Consider the following 16,545-nt stretch of genomic DNA (forward strand, 5'->3'; position numbering starts at 1 on the left):
ATAGAAAAATTGCAAATTGGCTTCACTTTTAAAAATATTGAGATATTGCAAGCATTTTTGGTGACCAACCCCCCTTTTAAAAGGAAATTGATTCATACTGTAGTTGAATAAACAGTTTTTACTGGCTTCTGATTTCAAAAGTAATTATCCATTAATTTATGTTTATGTAATAATATGAGGCAATCATATGGGATTGCAGCCATACCGGCCCTCCGAGTGGAACCATAACTGAGATGTGGCCGGTGACAAAAATTAGTTTGACACCCCCGATCTATGGGGTAAACCAGCTTCTGTCTGAGGTTGTTAGTGGGGAAGTCTGAAAAGCCTTCTGGAGGACAAAATCCTGAGAAGCAAACTCAGCCATGTTGTTTAAGCAGTGCGGGAAGTGAGGGCTCAAAGATCTCTACATTGGAGAGACCAAGCAGCCTTTACACAAGCACATGGACGGATATTGGCGAGCAGTTTCTTTGGGTCTGGAGTCAACAGTTCATTTGTATCTCCAACAGAAGGCACATTCATTTGAGGTCGATAACGTTGAAATTCTGGATATGAATTACCGCTGGTTTAAAAGAGGTGTAAAAAGGAGGTGGTTTGAGTCATCACCTATCATCTGCTAATAACAATGTTATGACATCCCTCCCCCAAAGATTGTCTCACTCAAAAGGAAAAATGGCCCTAATGAGCCATTTTGCCACCTGGTGAGTAACTACCGGTTCGTAGTCAACATGCTTATTTACCAGCAGTGCAGGACGGCAACAACAACAACACCCTATTGTGACAAGCCCCAGGGGACACATCCATCAGAAGCATAAATAGGGAGACTTCATACCTGAAAAATTAAAACTGAGGAAGTCTTTTGAATTTAAGGTCAAACGTCTTCAATGAACAAGACTAGACAAAAAAAAAAAAAAAAAAATAGTCCAGTCGCCTCAATTCAGCCTTTGTGGATAATGCAGAGAAGCTTCTCTTCTAAAAAAAGAACTCACCCCTCTCTTTTTATACACCATTCCAGAGAGATAGAGAAGTGATAATGTATCACAGTTGTCTTGTCAGTTTTATTTTACAAGTGTTGCAGACTACATTAAAGTAAACTGTGTGGCAAGAATAATAGAAAGACATGCTGTTGAATGTTAAAATCTCAGTCAAGACAAGCTGTTGCGCTAAAAAGTGTTATATTTGAGTGACACTTAACCCCACGTTCCAGAAAGGTTCATGTTTTGTTTTTTTTAACAATGTTTGATGAAAATAAAGCACATTTTCATCACAATTGCAAAACATAATGGCATTATCAAGTGTTGGTACTTGGTATCAGAGAGTACTCAAATGTAAGTACTTGTACTGTGTCTGAAAAAAGTGGTATCGGTACATCCCTTGTTACAGTATATGTAACTAATCGCAAGGCAATTTGGCTGTTGATTAGGTCCTGTTCTGTTGTTTTTTTTCCTGACCTGAGGCAGTAGCTTCTTTTTCTTGTTTGCAGCAGCGTTGGGACCAGAGAAGAGTTTTTCCAGCGCGGCCAAAGCAGCACTGGCCTTTGCTACCTTTTTGTTGGGGCCCGCCCCACGGAACTTCTGTCCATCCACCTCCACCTGGCGTACGGAGAGAATATAATTAGTGGCATCCCTTTTTTTCTCTCAAAACTAATTATCACTCAACAATGCTGTCTCAAAACCATGTGTTTAGCGGAAATCAACAACTCGACTAAGGTCTGGCGGAACACGCTCACTTGCTTAGCGATGCCCTGCTGTCAGAGCAGGCTTGCTAATCAATCAGCAGAGCAACAGAGCAGCGAGGCATGACAGAAAACAGCACGCCTCACCGACAGCAGGCTCACTCAATGAACAAACTTGACTGATTGACCGCACTAGAGAACAGTTGGTTCCTCCGTGTGTGTATGTGTGTGTGTCTGTGTCTGTGTAGCATAGCACTTCATTAGCCAATTCCGCCTGAGTACAAGAGAGCCTTTGACGTTGATCTTTGTGTTTGAATTCTTGCCATCATTGGCCATTGGTTTTAAAAAGTCCTCCAAGTGCCAAACTTATACGCCTGATTTAGTAAATATTTGCATGCAAAAACAGCCGCAAATTTGATTGCTCACACAAACAGATGTGGAAGGTGCTCTACTAAGTGGATCGCGTCTGCAAAACGCGCAAAATTGCTGTGCAGTTCATTTTGAACGTTCTCGGATTAGTCCATGCAAATATCCAAATTCCGTATGTGCAATATCATTTATCAAACCTGAGACGAATTGAGATGGCTGATTTTGCATCTTTACATACAGTGTCTGAAAAACAGCTTCAAACAGGCAGCAGGGAGACCTTTTCCGCTCGTCAAAAACTCGAAAACAAACAAAACAAAAAAACTCACTGCAACATATAATCTGTACAGCAATGCAATTTTTGAGCTTCTGAATGATCTAAAGACTGACTTGAAGTCAGTCACAAGAAGGTGTCGTCCCATATTATCCTTTACAAAACTCCTTTCAACTCTGCATTTCCAAAGCATCTGGGTCAGTTCAGCAGGTGCTGGCCTCTTCCTGAGCAGCTTTCTGGGTGTGCTGCCCCAACTTTGAATTGCAGGATGCGCACATATATCCAATTGCAACACACTCGGAACGAGTTAAACCAAACAAAACATGACATGACGGTTGCTGCCTCCCTCTAAATTATGATGATGATTGTGATGATTACCATTAGTAATCAATTTATTTTCTGTAACGCAGGAGTATCATTGTTTGCCTCTTCCAATTCCATCACTTCAAAAGATATTTTGTGGTTTCAGTGGTCCTAATTTAGCACCAGCTATTTTATTTAATGTATTGACAAAACATGATCCAACCACAGAAGTGTTGTTTGTTTTTCCACATGGAAAGTCGGACTAAATGCTCTCGCAGGCTGAATAGGACACCCAGGCCATAGATTGGCTCTGGCCTACCCTCTCCAGCACCAGAATTAAATAGCCAAACTCCACAACATACTCTATTTTGGTTTTCCAGCTTCTATTAGTGTGTGTGAAGCACCCACCTCCATGACAAAGCGCTTGTCATGGCTGCCTCCACTTTCAGAGATGAGCTCATACTTGAGACCTCGTCTTTTCTCGTTTAGCTCCATGACAGGGTTCTTCCCACTCGCCGTCAGTATGGGGCCCTGAGTTCGCACCTTAGGAGGTTACACATAGGTAAATAGAACAAACGTTTCCATGATTGATTTGGCCATTGCCTGGATTGTTTGCAAAAAGGAGTTAATGGTCATTTTTGATTGTTCTGTTTTTGAGGCTCACCTCCAGTGTGTTGGAGCTGTCTGAGGAGTGTGTTACGTTATTGCTCGTGTGAGAGGACGTCTCGCTCTTGCCTTCGCTGTCAGACTTCTCGTCCGAGCTCATGGGGTCCAGGTCTGAGTCGAAACCAGTAGGGTAACCCATCGCCTGGAGAACCTGCGGGAGGGAAGGAGAAGACAATGACCTTAAACAGGAGCTTAAATAGCAATCTGACAAAAAAAAAACAACAATAGGTAACAATGGCTAATATTTTTTTATTGTTAGGAAATGTCATATCTGTTCGTGAGAAAGATGTGTTGGTGTAGAAAAATAAAAAATACAAAGGCAAGTGCACTATTATATTTTTTCTTTTGAGATAGTGAAAGAGTTCGAATGATACCACCTTCCCAAAAATAAGGTCAGTGAAAGCATTCATATCGACATGCTCTTAGCAGGGAAAAAAGAAATTTGCTTTTTTTGACCTGATGGGTGATTGTGTTTACTGATGGAGAGAACATATGGTCAAAACATGACAGAAAGAAAGAGAGAGAGGGCGAGAACAGAAAACAGAGAGACCGGTAACCCTAACCCTTTTATGGGAATGAAGCAAATAGCGGCTTATCCCCGCTCTTTGCTCTGGAGAGCATTTTTGTTCACAACCACTATAGGATTACATGGATTTGCCCACCTCCACAAACACACACATACAGAATCTGAATACATATATGGAAACATAGAAGGAATTTTTGGGAGCCAACATCTCAAAATCTCCTTTAGTAAAAATGTCCTGTTACCTTGACGGCAACATGGAGCTTGGCGGTCTTCTTGGAGGACCCCGATGCTTCGTAAATGGTTCCATCCAGGTCCACAGACATAGTGAAGACCGGGGCGTGAACAGGGCCCGACTGGGATAGCAGGCGATACTGCAGCCCTGGACGAATCTGGTTCAACCGCATCAGGGCATTCATTGGCTGGTTGGAGTCTATGGCTTTGCCGTCGAGAACTGATCAAACAGGATCTGGTTAAAGGGGTCTAGTATTGTTATATGTCACGGTACACTATTAATATACGAGCATCACCTATCGATACTGATGCTGTCTGATATACAGTACAAATATGAGCAGTTGTACACTTAATGACACGTTACATTTTTGATATAATCTGAATCTTTCTATGCTTTTCCATGTACTGTCAACACTTATTATCTAAACGGCCAATAAAAACATACTTATACTACTACTCGCCTCTCCGTCCTTTTTTCGTTCAGGCTGTTGTCACTTTGTTTTAATAAGCAAAGTGCTGACAACTAATGAACGTAATGTTTTGAGCTGATGATTGGTAAAGGCTTATTTTCCACTGCAGAGTGTTATTAATGAACGCAGTTTTAAAATCAGGTGAATAAATTTGCCATAAAGCTATTATTAACATTGATTTCAATGTAAACTATGGAGACAGCGCTTTGGCATTGTTTTTTATTTGTCTCGTTTGACTATCATTGTAAGCATGTGTGTGCAAACATTTAAGAAGTAATACACAAGTGTACACGTGTAAAAACAGATGCACAATTCATGTACGCGTGTGCTTAATGCGCAAGAAGACGTTTCTTTTAATGTTATGGAAAACACTTTTCCCCAATGCAGCAATTATTGCAAAATTGCTATATTTTTTAAAACATCAAATATTTCTTTGGAGGTTACTCTTCAATTTTTACCCCTATTATCGAGTAAGAAGTGTGCAGTCTAGGATATTTGTGCAACTTGTTATGAAACAGCTTTCCACAAAATGTTCAATGCAATCTCTTTTCTTGCCAGTGGCTCAAAATAAAACAGCTTGTCTGCCTCCAACACAAGTGGTTCATCGTCTCCTTGACAGAAGAAAGATGCTGGGATTGTAGAGTGGCCTGGTAAAATGTTGGCAATCGATAGTATTGAGCAGCATGCGAGAGATGTAAGAAGGCTAAAGAGAGAGAGAGGCTCATGGGCAGAAAGACAGTAAAAAAACAAAAGACGAAAATCCTCAATGTGTTTGTGCTGTTTTTTCTTTCTTTTTTTTTTTTTTTTTAAAGATGTTATGGTGCCAGTGGATGTTTTTTCATAACGCTACCATAGAAGTAAAAAGCGACGCTGCTTGCAAAAATAAACTAGGAAGTAATGTCTTCCTTCCTTTGCACACCTCTCCTAAGATTCCTCTTCATCTTCTTTATGAGGTCCTTGTCGTCCATCATTCCGTCATCGTATGGCCTTTTCAGACCCAAGCCTGGAGGGAGAACAAGGCTTATTACTAATCATTCAATAAATACTACATATGTTTATGTGAATGTCAACACAAGTTGTAAAACTGACAAAACCATGATTGTTCAACCGCTGGACATCGGTGTAAACAAGGCGTTCAAAGTGAAGTTGCGAGCGGCGTGGGAGCGATGGATGACAGACGGCGAACACAGCTTTACTAAGACTAGGAGGCAGCGCCGGGTGAGTTACGCCACAATTTGTGAATGGATTGTGGATGTTCGGGCTAACGTGTCTGCTTGCGCTGTTTTTTGAGGTTTTGCGAAAGCCGGCATCGTTGCTGAACAGCCCCCCGGCAACGAGACTGACGCCGACAATGACGAGAGGGAACCCGAACTTGCCCGGCTGTTCATTTCGGATACAGAAGATGAGGACTGTGATGGATTTGTGGATGAGCATTGATCAAAAAATAACGTGCGTACATTGTTAAATACTTCAATCAAGTACCACCGAACTCAGTTTTGCTCCCGCTGCCTTTTTAAAAACATACGCTAGCATGCATACTAAGGAATGTTTTGGCATGCATCCATGCTACCGTATGTTTTAAGCTAGCGTATGTTTTACCATGCCTGCGCCCAATAATACGGTGCGCCTTATGTATGTGTTAAGTACAGAAATAGACCCCGTACCTGAGACTGCGCCTTATGGTCGCGAAAATACGGTATATACACAGGAGGTAAACAGAAATATGAAGCCTGTCAACAATATTGATGGCTCTGTCAGAGCTTTGTTGAAAAAAGGTTCAAAAAGGTCAGGTCATATTTGAGAACCAACAGGGAACCTTTTCAGTAAGAAATCTCTGAGTCTGACCCACATAACCTTGGAATGTTATAGCTTGAATGTAAAAATGTGGAAACCAGACTTTCTCACACACCTTCTTTGTCACACCAAGGGTATTTTTGCAATGGTTTATTTGAGGGAAGAGGCTCCATCTCCAGCACTTTGCAGATCTGTCCAAATGCCATGAGCCTGAGAGCGCGCTGTCAAACAAAGCGCACACAGGAAGGAGAAGATGAAAAGACACTTCAAACTACACAGGCTATATGCATTTTGACATTGCAATTCTTATGAAACTTTGTACTCTCACTGGATTCTACCTTAGCCCTTGTCGAGTTAGCGTTGTGCATTCTTTGTCTTTTGCATATATTGTTTTTCCAGAAGACGAACCAGTGTCTCTAATGGGAACCAGAAAGCTAAGCTACAAAATTCAAGTGGTCTGTTAGGCCTCTCATACAAGCCACACCACAGTGTGAAAGAGACTTCGACAGTGAAAAATCACCTATCTGACTTTCTCAAAAAGGCAGATGGGCTTATCATCCTTCAGAGCTCTCTCCCTCTGATTAGGATAGGCCTGATTCTTACAGCATTCACTGCAATATTCACTGAGAGCCAAAAAAAAGTATTTTTAAGAAAATGGTTAATAGGTTAATGTCTCAGATTCAACTGGAGAAAGCAAGTAATTTTTTCCTGCAAAAATATAAAAATATTGAATTAAAACTACACATATTACACAATACACTACCGAGGGAGGAGAGAACTTTTTTGAGACACCGAGCCCCCACAAACAGGTTTGGACCATTGAAAGCATTTGCAAGTGTTCAAACATGTGACTGGAAATGTACTCTATGTATAGTTGGAAACAGTGTAGTAGGACTTTGATACAGTACAGTATATCGTTGAAAGTGGCAATAACCTAGGCAGCTGGACAGAGGCAGACTGAACATTGCTCCTTGTCACATAAAAGCGACTGAACACACATTGGCTATAAAATAAATCTATACACCCCTGTTCAAATGCCAGGATTTTGCGATGATATAAAAATTCAACCAACATAAATTATTTCAAAACTTTTTCCACCACAAATGTCACCTATAACAGGTACAACTCACTTGAAAAACAAAATATTTGAGAGGGGAAGTAAAAATAACTGAGATAATGTGGTTGCACAAGTGTGCACACCCTTTTATAACTAGAGATGTGCCTGAGCTCTGAATTAACCAATCACATTCAAACTCATGCTAAATGACCATCAGAACACACCATTTAAGTGCCACTGATTAACCCTAACTAAAGTTGAGCTGTTCAAGTAGGCTTTTCCTGACATGTTTTTGCTTGCAAAGAGGTCAGACCATATTACTCCAATTCTAAAGTCGCTACACTGGCTCCCAGTCAGCTTTAGAATAGATTTTAAAGTTCTGCGACTGGTCTATAAATCACTAAATGGCTTAGATCCCGAATACATGAAAGAAATGGAATATAAACACAGTAAGGCTCAGAAGATCTACAGACTCAGGTCAAATAGTGGAGCACAGAGTTCAAAGCAAGCATGGTGAAGCAACATCTAGCCGTTATGCTGCATACAAATGGAATAAGTTGCCAACAGAAGAGAAAGTCAGCCCCAAGTGTGAATGTTTCTTAAGTCCAGGTTAAAAACTCTCTTTTTTCTCATGCTTTTTAGAGCATTCCCACTTTTAAATGATATTTCTTGCACTTTATGCTGTTTTTTATTTTGTGTACTTGTACTTTTCTCTTTGTTTGAAATGTTTATAAGCATTTTTTCTTTGTTTTTAAATGCTTTTAATCATGTAAAGCACATTGAGTTACCTTGCATATAAAATGCACGATATAAATAACTTTGCTTTGCTTTGCTAGCAGAGGTCTGAAGGCTTTGTGCTCACACAGACTGCTATTCAGAACTGTTCATAATTCCCTGCACCTTGTCTTAGGCCCCAGGTCCAGCGGAAGAGAGAAAAACATGATTCTGCCACCACAGTGCTTCACTGTAGGTTTGGTGTTGTTTTGGTGATGATTTTGCACCAAACAAATGCAAGTGGGAAAATGTGTTATGGAAACAAATATAACAATGAAATGGCTACTGTAGAATGAAAATCATGTATGGGGGAAAAAAAGTGGTTTTCATTTTTCAGATAATTTTTTTTAATCTCACCCTGGTTAAAAAACAACAACAAAAAAACAAAAACAAAAACAAAAATCAATGAATTTCATTGCTCAATGACATGACCTCATTGGAAGATGTAATAGTAATATTTCTCTAATCAGTCTATGTTAATCCATCACAATAAATCAACAGTACACATTGTCAACCTAAACAAACGATGAGGCTGTGGTGGCCTGCAGTGGCTGTGCTAATGTGAATCCATTAGAGAGCTGGAGTGTCCAGGATATTCATGAGGCTCTGTGTAGCCCATTGACAGAATAGCTTCCTCTCTCCTATCTGCGCTTGTATCAGCTCCAACACAATTATCCCCATTGACATTCCAGCCTCGTTCGGGGTGTCTTCAAAGGAAAATGGACGGCAGGATTTACTAAGCCACGCAAGCTCGGAAAGCTGCTTGACTTAGTCGAGCATGCGTGTCAAGAAGGACATGACACCACACACATACACCACACATATGCTCTCGTCGGGGTGTCAAAGAGGGATTTATGGCTAGTAATGGCAGTTTCCCACACCTGTCATTAAAAATGCAGAACATTGCCTGCTCTTTTGAAGACGTGCTCTCATACAAGTACAAGTGTGTGTGGATTTTGACTGTGGGCTTTGGAAGGTGATATGGCGGGCATGCTTCTTCCAGATGTCTTAAAAACTGACAGCGCGGGGCTGGCTGATAGCAACAGTGCCTTTGAGCTCCTATGTGTATGCATGCGTGCATGCTGTGTGTGTGTGTGCGTGTGTGTGCCTGTGTGCGTACATGCGTGTTGCGTACCTGTGCGCTGTAGGTAATGGCCTCCGCCTGCTCATCTGTCAGGTTGGCTAATGTGTTTGTAGGCTGTTTCTCACACGGATCGCGTAAACCTGGACCGCCTGGTGCAAGTGACAGAACATGACATAAGCATCAGTTAGAAATGCATTTGAATGCGTGGACGTAAAAACTTAAAACGGCAAAACTCTTTGTTGTGAGATTTTTCTTGACCTCAGAATGGGGTAAAATTTTGTTTTAAAATGGCCTGTACCTCTCTTCAACAAACAGCTTTCAATGAGCCACTTTCAAACAGTGTGTCTTTTTCTTTTATGGGGTGTCGGTGTTGGGTATAACTTAACACTTGACACCCAGTGCATGCAGCACTGCTGTGTGAACGCACACACCATTGTGGTAATATCACACTTTACTGGGTTGTCTGTATAAAAGGCAAAGGTTGTTAAATGCCGAATCTTCTTTTATGGCTCTTCAATGCAGGTTCAATGTCTAAAAGTTTCACTGTTTCCATCCTTTCTCAAGAGAGTGTTTGTATGTTCAGACCCAGATACTCAAGTCTCCAGCTGTAAAAGTGACTCATCCAAGCAGTGATTCAGACCTGGTAGCAGTATGCCTGAGGCCAGACACTCCATGACCCGGCGCAAGGCTTCTCCTGCCCCGAGGGGTCTGTTGCAGGTGGCAATGGCCTTCTCGCAGATCAGTTCCAATGGCTGCCAGAAAGCACAATAAACATTTTTTTGTTTGTTTTAAATGCATTTGATTACGTAAATCGGCAATATGATTTACGACCATCCAATTAAAGTTTGGAGAAAAAAAAACTTGCTACTGTTATATTAATGAGTCATAGGCTTACCCATCCGTTAAGAGGCTCCCAGGTGGGTTGTCTATTGCACATGTCTCTAAGTATCCTGAGAACGATAACGCAGGACTTGAGTCCATTCACTCGAGCCTGAGAGCAATAGAAAAGGGATAACGGGAACAGTGGAACAATAGGGGCCGGGAAGAAATTGAGTACACAAGCCACTGTAATAATACAGAAAAGACTGTGTTCATGATTAAAACTACCTGAACTCCAGGATTTGTCAGATCAAACAATTTTGTGAAAGCTACTTCTTATTTTTATTTGTTTTTGGTCAGTTAGTCAGTAGGGAGGACGGGTGTGGGAAGGGTTTTAAAAGGGAGGAATTGACATGATACAGAGCAGGCAGGTTCACAAAATAGCAAAAAGAAAAAACTATTCCACAGTTGCGTTTGTAGCCTTCCGATGTTATTTTACATGGATTTTTATTTTATTAATTTTTTTTAAATGATGGTGTCATTTTACAGATGTGGCAATGTAGTACTATGAAGCTTGTTACTCCCATTTTTACATCATCAGCATTGTTTATACGTGTCATTAAAACCATAGCTTTAATTGAGTCGTCGCAATATGAGTTACTCGTCAGGCTACAAACAGCATCAGGCAGGAAGACAGGAAGTGAGTGGGTGCCGACCTGGAACCACTTGGCGTGTCGCAGCGCTGCCAGGGCCAACAGACATCTGTGTCTATCCAGCACCTCTCCCTCTTCCTCCTCCTCAGCCTCCACTCTTTGCGCAGCAGCACCCAACACTGCCACGAAACAATAATAACCCAATGTAGAAAACGTAAAAGACACACACATCGTAGCTGAGCATGTGTCCTTCAATTGCGCGTGTGTGTGTGTGTGAATGCGTGCAGACAATTTCTGTGTGAGTGCACGCATACACGCACGTGAAGATTTGGTACACGGCGCTTCATCATGCCACTAAGCCGCTCATCTATTTGTAGAACGTGTTCTACAATTCACAGATCTGTGATGAAAGGTCACTATTCAAATAGTGTCTTTTTCAACATGGATCAGGTTGGCATCACGTGTTAGTGATAGCACAGCGTTACGCAAGATGCGCTGATCCTCCTACACGCAGGTAAGTTGAAAAACGCACACACTATTTAAGGGTGACTTTCTTTCCGTAAATCGAGCCGCTGACAAATCAGTGAAATGGAGTCACGAGGGAGGAGAGAACTTTTTTGAGACGCAGGCCCCCCACAAACAAATACCACAGGAGTGTTTGATTTACTGTGAGTGTTGACAGAACAGCAAATCAATCTGTCCTTTGTGTATTTGAAAATGATTTCTTTAAAAAGTATTTTGATCCAGTCTACGTCAGGCAGGAGTCAAAATAGTTGAGTTTTCACTTTGGGTTTACTTGAGATGCGCTTGACATCAGAAAGAAACATCAACATCTTCCCTGAGCGAGCACACAATCAAGTGCCCAAAAGTAGAACTAAACTGAAAGAGCATCTACAATAGTTAAACTTTAACTAAATGAAACACAACTTGGGATAGATTAAAGCAGGGTGCAGGTTAGAGGGGGTTGGATCATTCTTATGCTTCTGTATTGTTTTGATTCATTATGCCAAGTCCCAGCATTGAGACCACTTTTGCTCCTTCTGCAAGGCAAGCTGAATCCAACACAGCCGTATATGAATGAGTGTGGTTACGTGGGGTTTCCATAGAGGGTTTCTTTGTGTGTGGGACTGCAAGTGAACTAAAACACACTAAACAGTCTTTGTGAAAACATGCTCAAGTAAATATTTTGCTCATCCCTTCCAAACCCTTTCCTCAAGAGATATTAAGCGGAAATGTCAACTGTTATCATCTATATAGAAGAAGCACAAGTGCATTATCGCTGAACTCATCTGGCCATTATCGCAGCCCACCTCTTATCCTGTCAAACACAGTGCTCTGTGCGTGTGTGTGTGTGTGTGTGTGTGTGTGTGTGTGTGTTTGCTTTAGTGTAATGTATAAAGCTTTATCTCAAGTTTTCTCCCACAAAGGACCGCTGAGACGTGGATCGTTATGGTTGCTCCTCTATCCTTATCCCAGACTAGTTGTCTTATTCTCTGCCAGCTGCTCTTCGCTCAGCACACTTGTGACCAACCAAAGGCAACAGCTGCACCTCAGATGAAAGTACAGCGGAACCTGGAAAATCTAACGCCACTCAGTTTGTATCATTTGGAATCCCACCAACATTTTGGGGGAATGATGTAAGAAAAAAACAAAACCTTTCAAGCTCTATGCAACATCTAAACATAGCAAAAATAAAAAATTTATGAAATGAAAAAAACAACAATGGGTGTTAGGAGAGGAATGTGAGAATGTTACTTACAAATTGCTGTACAGGAGGACTGTATTGAATAGTCAACAGCAGAACTGACCAATGACCCGTACTGAACTACCGCTCAAAAAATGGTTATGATGCTAAATTTGTAGCATAACTCTTTTATATCAATTTAAAAAGAGAATTGTAATTTTCGTGGATCCACTTTGCTGCTACAGACAATGTTTAGTGTCCTCATTATTACCGCAAGCTGCTGAAATAATGGGTAACCTGAACAAATTGAAGGAGTGGAATGGTGCTCGGCTTCAGAAGTTTCAACGTATATGCATTCAGTACTGTACATTGACAGAGTATGTTAAATATATGTTTATTAAAAACTGACAATTGGAGAAATGTCACATTTTTAAGTAGCATTTTACATCATTAAGTTTTTAATTCGACTTGAATCATAAGGCCTTACTAGTCTACTGTATGTAATAATAGTAAGGAACTAGCCAGAGCTGGACTGTGAACTCAGAAGTAATAAAAACAAATTGATTCCAAAGAGCTTAAGTGCTTGTTTTATGCGGACGGGCTTGTTTGTAAATGAGACTTTCCGGAACGGAGCAGTACACATTGGCCACTTACACAACAATAATGTCACATATGTCATTTAAAGGTTTCCATGTGTGCACATGCTTGTGAGCAAATAAGTGAGTGCTCTTTTTGATCCCGCTGTGGCACGTGTGGGCAACCTTTGTGTCATCTCTCATCTCTTCCGGGGACTTTAGTGTCTAGTTGGACAGGAGCCACACAATGGATGGCTAGCTCGCTACTGCTCAGTTAGTGATTCCGCCGCTCTGCTGGCCTTGCTTCACTCGCTTCCCTTGCCCACCTCCCACATCCAATTATAACCACCTTCCCATGAATTAGTGGGGGAAGGGGATGGAGAGGGACAATCGCTCTTCTGCTCTGGATAATAATCGTCAGATAGAGTCTCGGCAGTGTTATCAATTAAATTGTGTTTTAGCATCATTAATTTTGTTTTTTTTATGTTGCTTTTAAAAGAGTTTGTCTTTGAATAAATCTACTTTGGTTCCCCAAGGGCACTCAAAGGATTTATTCCTATGTGATTATTATTATTATGTTAATATGACATTTATTGGAAATTAAGACGAATCTATTTAAATAACATCAAAGACAAGTTTTCCGATCCATTTTCCTACCGTGGCCATTCCTCTTCTCCTGATCCTCCACTTCTTCCTCCTTTTCTGCATCCACCTCCTCAGCTCCCTCCACATGTAACTCCTCATTCTCCTCCCCTTCTTCCCCCTCCTCCTCCTGTTCCTCTTCTTCTTCTTCCACCTCCTCCTCCTCCTCATCATCATCTCTCATGGCTGGAGAGGTAAGGGTGATCTTCAGTGTAAGTTTGGGCTCCGTCGTAGTCCGTACCACGATGGCCGCCTCGGGCAGGGAGCTTGTGACCTCGTATTTCTCCTCTGTCAGCTTCTGTCATGTGTCAGGCAGACGTAAAGAAGTGGGTGGTCAGAGATCAAGGTCACAATACATGACAGATGAAAAATCAGCACAATGAAAGGAGTCTCAGCCTCAGTGCAACAGCATGACAAAATGAAATAAACACACACACACACACACACACAAAACTTTCAATACTAATGTGCTCAGGAGGAGCGCTCTACAAAATGGTAACCATTTGTGCACTGGAACCTCCAGTGTTTCTTGCTTTGTCTTGGGCTTTGCTATGCCACCACAGAAGGGTGCCAGTGATAGCAAAGACGAAAAGTGTGGTGATAATCATAGACAGGAAATGGAACTTACTAAGACAGTGAAGGGCCTGGCTGCTGTATGCAAACACTGTACAGCAAGTAATCATTTAAGAAATGACTAAAAACACCACGAGGTGACAACTAGTATGACTCTGCAAACATTATTTTTCCCTCACCATCGTGTGTCTGTCCAGCCGCATAAGAGGGTATGTGGTATTACTTCATTATACAGTGGATAGCCTTTCTTTACACTTGTATGACAGTTCAGAATGTTACATTTTAATTAAAAGATTCCCTGTGGAGTCACTGTTGGTGTAGTGGTACACTCGCCTGACTTTGCTGTGGGCAGCGTGGGTTCAGTTCCCACTCAGTGACGGTGTGAATGTGGTTGTCCGTGTCTATATGTGCCCTGCGACTGATTGGCGACTAGTTCAGGGTGCAGTCTGCCTTTCGCCCAAAGTCAGCTGGGATAGGCTCCAGCGCACCGTGACCCTAACCAGGATAAGCGGTGTTGAAAATGGATGGATGGATGGATGGATGGAGATTCCCTGTGGACTTAATAAAGGTTTTATGCAGTTGACAGTTTGGCCCTGGAATAATTTAATGCAGGTTATTTAACCTGCATTAAATTAGTCGGCCACCGTGCCGCCAACTTGGAAGGGCGTCACGGTGACCGACTGGTTAGAGCGTCAGCCTCACAGTTCTGAGGACCCGGGTTCAATCCCCGGCCCCGCCTGTGTGGAGTTTGCATGTTCTCCCCGTGCCTGCGTGGGCTTTCTCCGGGCACTCCGGTTTCCTCCCACATCCCAAAAACATGCATTAATTGGAGACTCTAAGTTGCCCGTAGTTGTGACTGTGAGTGCGAATGGTTGTTTGTTTGTAAGTGCCCTGCGATTGGCTGGCAACCAGTTCAGGGTGTACCTCGCCTCCTGCCCGATGACAGCTGGGATAGGTTCCAGCACGCCCGCGACCCTAGTGAGGAGAAGCGGCTCAGAAAATGGATGGATGGATGGATGGACAACTTGGAAGTCAAAGAGGACCAGCTAATGCATTTTGTTCAGTTTGGGGGGGTTCCACTGTATATGTATTTCCTATTTCGGTATTAAAAGGTGAATAGTTTTATCCCCGCCTTGCAACAAAGTACATGTGTACGCCTGAGACACTATAAGTGAGTCGCAGCAAAGAGCTCATTTACATTTAATTTGGTTCAAAAGGGAAAATCAGAAATTCAAAATTGCTGACACGAGACAGATTACCCTACCTCCACACACATACAGTAAATGAGTACACATACTGTACGTTCTTACATCTACACACTTGTCCCACAATTCCCACTCACCTTGTAACTAAAGCAACGAGGCACAGGGGCATAATTGGTTTATTGGATAATTGCTGCAATATTGCATTGAATTGAGGTGATGGCTAATACATTCTTTCATATTTTACTTAATGTGTTAGTATATTTTATGCTAACTAAACATTTCATTAAAATTGCAAATATTGCTTTCATGATCACATTAAAAGTTGTTAATTTGTTATTTTATTGCTGTTATTTGCATGTATAATAGGCAGTTTAAGTGGATTATAAAATGATATGACCTTTCAGCATGTTATCCACACGTTGAGTTCTCTGAGAGAAATTTTACTGTACCGCTGTGTTGGTTAGCAATGGGGTGTAAATTAGCTCAGTAGGTTAACTTTTTAATGTCCACCTGTGAACAATAGCAACTATGATGTGAGGTAATTACTAGGGCTCGGATTCGCACTCCGAAACCCCATTCGCTATTCGCACTAACAGTAAAGAAAGACTAGTGAATCACAATAGAATCGTTACTCCTTGTACTATTCCGAAATAAACAGATTGTCTAACAAATAAAAAAATCCAGTATGATTATTTGAAAATTATCGTGCCTTTGTGGTTACGCCCTGGCACTTTTGTATTTTTTTTTCCTGGGGGGGGGGTGGATGTCACAAATTTTGTCACAACACCAGAAAGGGGGTACACTGATGAATTTTGGAAACCGCCAAAAAGACATTGCATAAACACTTCCTTTTAGTTTAAAATGGCTTACTTTAACCAGGATCCCTCGCCGTATCCTGGGCCGTAGTCCGTTTTGTGCCGCTCTCGGTGCAGCAAAATACATAAATCCACGCTGGCTGAGAACATTAGCTGCTAGCGATTATCTGCCATCATGAGTTGAATTTATCTTGCACAACTGACTGGTTAGCATATCTGCCTCACAGTTGTGAGGACCGGGGTACAAATCCCGGCCCCGCCTGTGTGGAGTTTGCATGTTCTCCCCGTGCCAGCGTGGGTTTTCTCCGGGCACTCCGGTTTCCTCCCAAATCCCAAAAACATGCATGGTCGGTTGATTGAGG

At 41.8% G+C, this 16,545-nt stretch overlaps 1 protein-coding gene across 4 annotated transcripts in view; it reads right to left on the reverse strand.

The window, feature by feature from the left end:
• strbp (spermatid perinuclear RNA binding protein) overlaps positions 1–16,545 on the reverse strand; it is a 78,454-nt gene that overhangs the window by 7,061 nt on the left and 54,848 nt on the right. For all 4 annotated transcript variants that reach the window (XM_061698770.1, XM_061698768.1, XM_061698769.1 and 1 more), the window contains exons 6-16: positions 13,606–13,888; positions 10,753–10,868; positions 10,113–10,208; positions 9,858–9,969; positions 9,269–9,366; positions 6,418–6,523; positions 5,428–5,511; positions 4,050–4,258; positions 3,280–3,432; positions 3,024–3,158; positions 1,449–1,589 (exon numbers count right to left, since the gene is read on the reverse strand). In XM_061698770.1, coding sequence (XP_061554754.1) covers positions 1,449–1,589; positions 3,024–3,158; positions 3,280–3,432; positions 4,050–4,258; positions 5,428–5,511; positions 6,418–6,523; positions 9,269–9,366; positions 9,858–9,969; positions 10,113–10,208; positions 10,753–10,868; positions 13,606–13,888 — 1,533 coding nt within the window. The remainder of the gene's footprint in view (positions 1–1,448; positions 1,590–3,023; positions 3,159–3,279; positions 3,433–4,049; positions 4,259–5,427; positions 5,512–6,417; positions 6,524–9,268; positions 9,367–9,857; positions 9,970–10,112; positions 10,209–10,752; positions 10,869–13,605; positions 13,889–16,545) is intronic.

Source organism: Phycodurus eques, chromosome 15 (genome assembly GCF_024500275.1).
Source record: "Phycodurus eques isolate BA_2022a chromosome 15, UOR_Pequ_1.1, whole genome shotgun sequence".
NCBI classification, from domain to species: domain Eukaryota; kingdom Metazoa; phylum Chordata; class Actinopteri; order Syngnathiformes; family Syngnathidae; genus Phycodurus; species Phycodurus eques.